Source organism: Paralichthys olivaceus, chromosome 5, assembly GCF_024713975.1.
Source record: "Paralichthys olivaceus isolate ysfri-2021 chromosome 5, ASM2471397v2, whole genome shotgun sequence".
In the NCBI taxonomy this organism is placed as follows: domain Eukaryota; kingdom Metazoa; phylum Chordata; class Actinopteri; order Pleuronectiformes; family Paralichthyidae; genus Paralichthys; species Paralichthys olivaceus.
In genome coordinates, this window is record NC_091097.1 from 20,784,828 (window position 1) to 20,790,601 (window position 5,774).

The 5,774-nt window shown below is 40.7% G+C and overlaps 1 protein-coding gene across 1 annotated transcript; it reads right to left on the reverse strand.

Moving 5' to 3' along the window:
• Positions 1 to 2,797: 2,797 nt before the first annotated feature.
• On the reverse strand, positions 2,798 to 4,569 carry LOC138407734 (golgin subfamily A member 6-like protein 25). Its single transcript, XM_069525075.1, has 2 exons — positions 4,411 to 4,569; positions 2,798 to 4,333 (listed from the first exon to the last, which is right to left on the reverse strand). Exon 2 carries the CDS (start codon positions 4,319 to 4,321, stop codon positions 3,317 to 3,319), a length of 1,005 nt encoding a protein of 334 aa, XP_069381176.1. The 5' UTR covers positions 4,322 to 4,333; positions 4,411 to 4,569; the 3' UTR covers positions 2,798 to 3,316.
• Positions 4,570 to 5,774: the final 1,205 nt, after the last annotated feature.

Consider the following 5,774-nt stretch of genomic DNA (forward strand, 5'->3'; position numbering starts at 1 on the left):
TTCTTTTCTGAATTATTTCCGTGGCATAGTCACATTATTGGAAATAGTATTAGTTAGGTGATAAGTTGCAACATCATGTCCCAATTGGAGATTAGCCGTGCTGCACTGCTGCTGTGCCTGTGGAACAAAGAAGAAATGAACAATTAAGCCACAGTATCACTAATTCCAGCTCTGTCCAACAATCCATATATAATAGCTCCAAAGACTCCTGGAAGAGGCATTGTCCTACCCTGAAAAGCAGTCATCCACAGGAGGAAAACACAAAAGGTGGCCACCTCACAGCCCCAGTGGTGTGACTACTCTTGGAGATTCTCCCATCACAGTGTCCTCTCCATGCAGTCTCTCTGAATCTTCATCTGACGTGGCTGGCTGGAGTGGTGCGTGGACCAGTTCACATGTGAGAACAAAGCCTTTGCAGGGACTGGAAAATATGCTCTGCCTTTTGGGTGAGGATAAATCAATATTTAGGCGAAAAAAATGGATGCGACTAAAGAGGAGATGGAGAGCCCGTCATCAGCAGCGATCACTTAAATAACGTTGACCGTTGTGCTGTGCTCCACGAGGAGTCAAAATAATGTTATTATTCATGACTTTGCCTCACACAGAGCACCAAAAATGTTGTGATTATGTACTTTCCCTTGCGCGGGGTACGATTATGTACTTTCCTTCATGCGGGGCACCATTAAATGGTGTGCTTTTGGGCATTCAATAAATGTGGCTATCAGAGAAATATTAAATATTAATATTAAAAATACTAATATTAAACTGATAAAGGATAAATCGGGGCACCACCCTTCAAAGGGAGGGAAAAGATAGCCAAATTAAGAAATAAGACTTACTGACTACAAATTTGGAACTCTGATTAATAATTAAATAAATAACTATAACCAAAATTACCACATCAATAGCTAGCAAAGTTGAAGGATATGGAGTTCTTGACAGTGTAGAGGTTGGCAAAATTCACACTTATGCAACATTAATGAAGATGGAGTTTTGAGACCATGTGGCTGAGATCACATGTATGTGTTAAGTTTGTGGAAATGAGTTTGTGAGGTGTTGGTGCCAGGTTAAAGAAAGTAGTTAGATGCATGCAAAGAAACTGATCAGTATAACAGAACTAACATTAACTTTCGAATAACTTATTACCAAATATCACAACAACACAATTCAAACTTATAAACATCACATGAAATAGAAATAGGACTAAACAGTCCTTTGCTTAGCCTAGCGTAATAATAGAGCCCAGTTGTGTTAGAGCCCAGTTGTATTACCCGTCCATGAAAAAGAGGGAAAGTTCCTTTTTGGATGTGCTGTTTGAAGTCGAGTGAAGTGGTCTTGTTGGTTTGTGGCTCCTGTTGTGCATCTGCTGGTCAGACCTTGTGTCGTGGCCAATTGTGCTGAAGTTCTTAGGCAGGCTCTCGCGTCACTGCCTTTGGAAGGTTTTAGCAGTCTGCTCCAGGCAGGCCTGCTGGAAGTTGAGGAGCTTGTGTAGGGAGGAAGTCTCCCTGGCTGGGAGAGCAGGGCCAGAACCTACTCCACCAGGAGCAGTCAGCAGGGGAAGAGGCAGAACAGAGAAGAGAGCTAGGAAAATCGGCTTATATTGGCCTTGTGACCTCATGGGTCATGGGGCACACAGTGACCAATAGTGGTTGAGAGTTGTCTTCAGGAGCAGTTTTACCACCTATATGTGAAGATGAAGAACCCTGGGAGACGGAGTTCTGGAAGCTCTCCTTTGTCTCCAGAGCAAAGGAGACATGCAGTCAGGCTTTTGACTACACATGTAGGCCCAACTATGGTTCACAGATACCAGGTCCCAACATGACATTATGGCTTCATTGAATGAAAATGTATTTAACCTATCTCGATGTGCTTCTTCAGGTTGGACGGGGAGTTTTTGAATGCCAATATTTCAGTCACTCTCTGTAGGCATAACAGGCACTTAATCTGGTTGGAAGAATCTTTCACTCCAACGTACGAAAATATTTCTTGAAAATACGGCCGGTGTAACGTTATCTTCATCACCACCACGGAGTTCACCAAGTTTGCCACTTTAGTCGAGATGCTCGTCATCTGCTACTGGAGCATGAACGTAAGCAGCAGAGCCGGCAGCAAGTGCTTCCATGATGGCATCAATAATGTGACATGTCCGTGTAGTAAAATTTCTGTTCATTACACTGTGTCACATATGAATGTCACTATGTACCTTTAATCTGCACTGCAAACTGAGGAGTGATTATAACATAAATTGCTAATGATTACAATAAGTTTAAGACATATATTATGAATCATCAAACGAATCAAACAATATACTCTATGTGTAACAATCAGTATGTAGTGTATGTATGACTTGTGTGAAGAAATGATAATCTTTTTTTTTTTTTAAAGGCAGTCTGACAAGAATGAAATATAATGGTGTAAAATCAGAGACAAATATCTTTAAAAAAAATAGTAAATGGTTTGGACAGATATAATGGTGTCAAGAGTAAGAAAAACTGTGTAAAAGAAAAAGAGACTCATCATGGTACGGTAGGGGCTCTCCAGAGGGAAAGTCCCAGCTCCAAGGCCAAAGCAACCCAGGTGTTTGGAGGCTTTCCAGGGGTAAATTCAAGTCCAACGTACGCAAGTAACCCCGGTGCTTGGAGACTTTCCAGGGGGAAGGTCGTAACAGGTGTGGCCCTTAAGGATAGATAAAGCGGAGCAACACCACTGTTAGTCAGAGTTCTTCTGGTGCAGCTCCGGCTCGCTACTGAATGCTCTCAGGTTTTGTTGTCGACAATAAAACTCTGCTGCTTTTAAGTTGACTTCTACTGCTTTTTTATTTGACTGAATTTTTGGACTTTTGGACACCACCAACGAATGTGTTGTGTAGTGTATATGAAAAAAGAAGCTAACAGGCAAGCTAATTCAGATGAACAAACTTCACTCTTTCTTATTCAGGTACCAGTCACAGTCACTCTCTTCTTCATGGGGTACATCGAGTGACACTGCCACCCACTGGCATAATATATATTGCAGGCACACATATATACTACAAAAAGTTTACGGCATTACGTCACCAACTCAAATTTCTTCTGATTTTAATTTGTAGTAATGAGTAACGAAGATGGTTAGGAGAAATGTATTGGAGTAAAAGTACACATTTTACTTAGGAAATATAGTGGAGTAAAAGTGAAAGTTGTCAGAAATAAAAATAACAAAGTAAAGCACAGATATGTGAAATTTCTACTTAAGTAGAAATGTAAAGAAGTATTTGTACTTCGTTACATTACAACACTGGGTAAGGTCAGCTCAGGTGCTGTTGGATGGGCTCTGCTGACTACTTCCAACACTGTGGTTTTCTCAACCCCAGAGCGTGGCGGATTCTCTTCCAGAGTGAAGTCTTCTTTGGTTTCTCAGGGAGAACACTGGAGAGAGACTTCTCCTCAGTGACATCATCCTTACTCTCTCCATTGAGCTCCCGACTGGAAACATCAGCTTCATGACAGTGGCAGACCACATTGTAAGAAGCTTTGAGCTTCATCAGCTCTTCTTGGAGAACCTTCTTCTCCTGGAGCTCAGTGTTGAACTTCTCCTGGTTGGTAGTCTGATTTTGACAGACCTCATGATAAGAATCTCTGAGCTTCATCAGCTCTTCTTGGAGAACGTTCTTTTCCTGCTTCTCCTCCTGGAGCTCAGTGTCAAACTTCTCCTGGTTGGTAGTCTGATTCAGACAGACCTCATGATAAGAAGCTCTGAGCTTCATCAGCTCTTCTTGAAGAGCATTATTCTCATCCTGAAGCAGATCGCTGGTTTGAGTCTCCTTGTCCATGGAGTCAATCTTTTGGCTGTGAGCTTGCCTTTCCTCCATCTCTGTCACCACAAGCTCAACCCTGCTCAAATCCCTTTTCAAAAGGGCCACCTTCTCCTTCAGAGCCACATTGTCCTCTTCAAGAGCCTTCACCTTGTTGCTTTGTACAGCCAGTTTTCCATTGTGGGCTTTAGAGTGAGCTGTCATTTTCTCCTTCTCCCGAATCAGAAGCTCATCGTTCTGTTTGAGCTTCTCTTCCAGAGCCTTCACCTTGTTGCTCTGTACAGCAAGTTCAGCCAGTTTACCATTGTGGGCTTTAGAGTGAGCTGTCATTTTCTCCTTCTCCCTAATCAGAAGCTCATCCTTCTGTTTGAGCTTCTCTTCCAGAGCCTTCACCTTGTTGCTCTGTACAGCTAGTTCAGCCAGGACACCAATGTGGGCTTTAGAGCGAGCTGTCATTTTCTCCTGCTCCCTTATCAGAAGCTCATCATTCAGTTTGAGCTTCTCTTTCAGAGCCTTAATCTCAGACTGCATTGTTCCACATGTCTGAAAAATGGAAACATGGAATTCATTATTAAAAGACCTGAACCTGAACATACATTTCTAAAAAAAATAATTTTTACCAGGATTTGTAGTTATGAGAGCAGTGTCTTCTTGATGAATTTTTACTGAACAAATCAGTGGTTGTCTCTGTAGGCAGGATTGTTGTCTTCACTAATGAGGACTGTGGTCTTCTCAGTTGACGGTCTGTTATTTTCACAAGCTAATAACTTGAAGCAAGGGAACTTGTTATTTATGTTTGGTAGTTCAGAGGACCAAAGAAATATCCTTTAATGTCTAGAGTTTTTGGTTCTTTGATTGGATTTGATAAGGATTTGCAGGCCAGCAATCCCTTTGATGGTTGCCCCCACATCAATCATCAAAGAAGATTTTTAAGAAGCAACCGTTTCCATGGCAGTTTTCATAACTGCACAACATGGCGGCCCCTGAGGGTTTATCAGGTTGACTTCTATATGATGCACATCACTGCGGAGCATACACAAATCCTGAGCTAGGCGGCTACTATACACATGTTGCACTGATAGCTACAGTGATCCCTGTCTGAGACTGAGGTTAGTCTCTTGACCAAATGAAGAAAATCAATCAAGGATTTCAGATCCATTAGATAATGTGTGATATGCTTGAGGGAATTAATGAAATATGCTATGAAGTGTTAAATTAAGTATGTAGATATGCACATAAGCATCAACAAAATATAAGTCTATGTGTCAGTAAGTACATAGTGTGAGATCTTAACAGCACAAGCATTATAAAATAAATGTAGTAGGATGAAAATAAAATAATGAAAATGGAAAACACTGTAGAGCAGCTGTAGTCAACTACTTAACCATCACCGGGAAGTGGGTACATTTTTGCAAACTAATTGTTGCATTGTGTGTCACTGAGAGCATGGGGAATTGTGCATTTCTGCAGCATGTTTGGATTCGTGTTTGTAAAAAATGTGTGTGTGTGTGTGTGTCAGGAAAGTGTGGACCTTGATGCTGGCTGGTTTCTAAAACTGATGCGAAATAATTGAGAGGATGTTTATTTACATGTTGATCTATGTGATTTTAGTGTGTGAGAGCTATTGATGCACAACACAGGCACTGACATTCTGTGATTAAGTATTGTATTGTTGTGTGTTGTTCATGTGTTCAATGTGATTTTACACTGCAAATAAAGGTTTCATATTTTAATTTCATTCATAGATTCATGGCTATTGAGCAGTGCTTTGTGAGTGTTGGTCGAATACTGTCAGTGGCATAAGATATTAATGAAAATGCATATTATTAATATTTGTATGTGTGTATATTAAATCAATACAATTGTCAATGCTTCTGCAGATGTGTTTGACTGTTTCCATTTAATTTAATTTACTATGTTCCACTTAATAATGGGCTAAAAGGATTGGTTTATGTAATATTTATGTCTTTGTTATGCACATTAG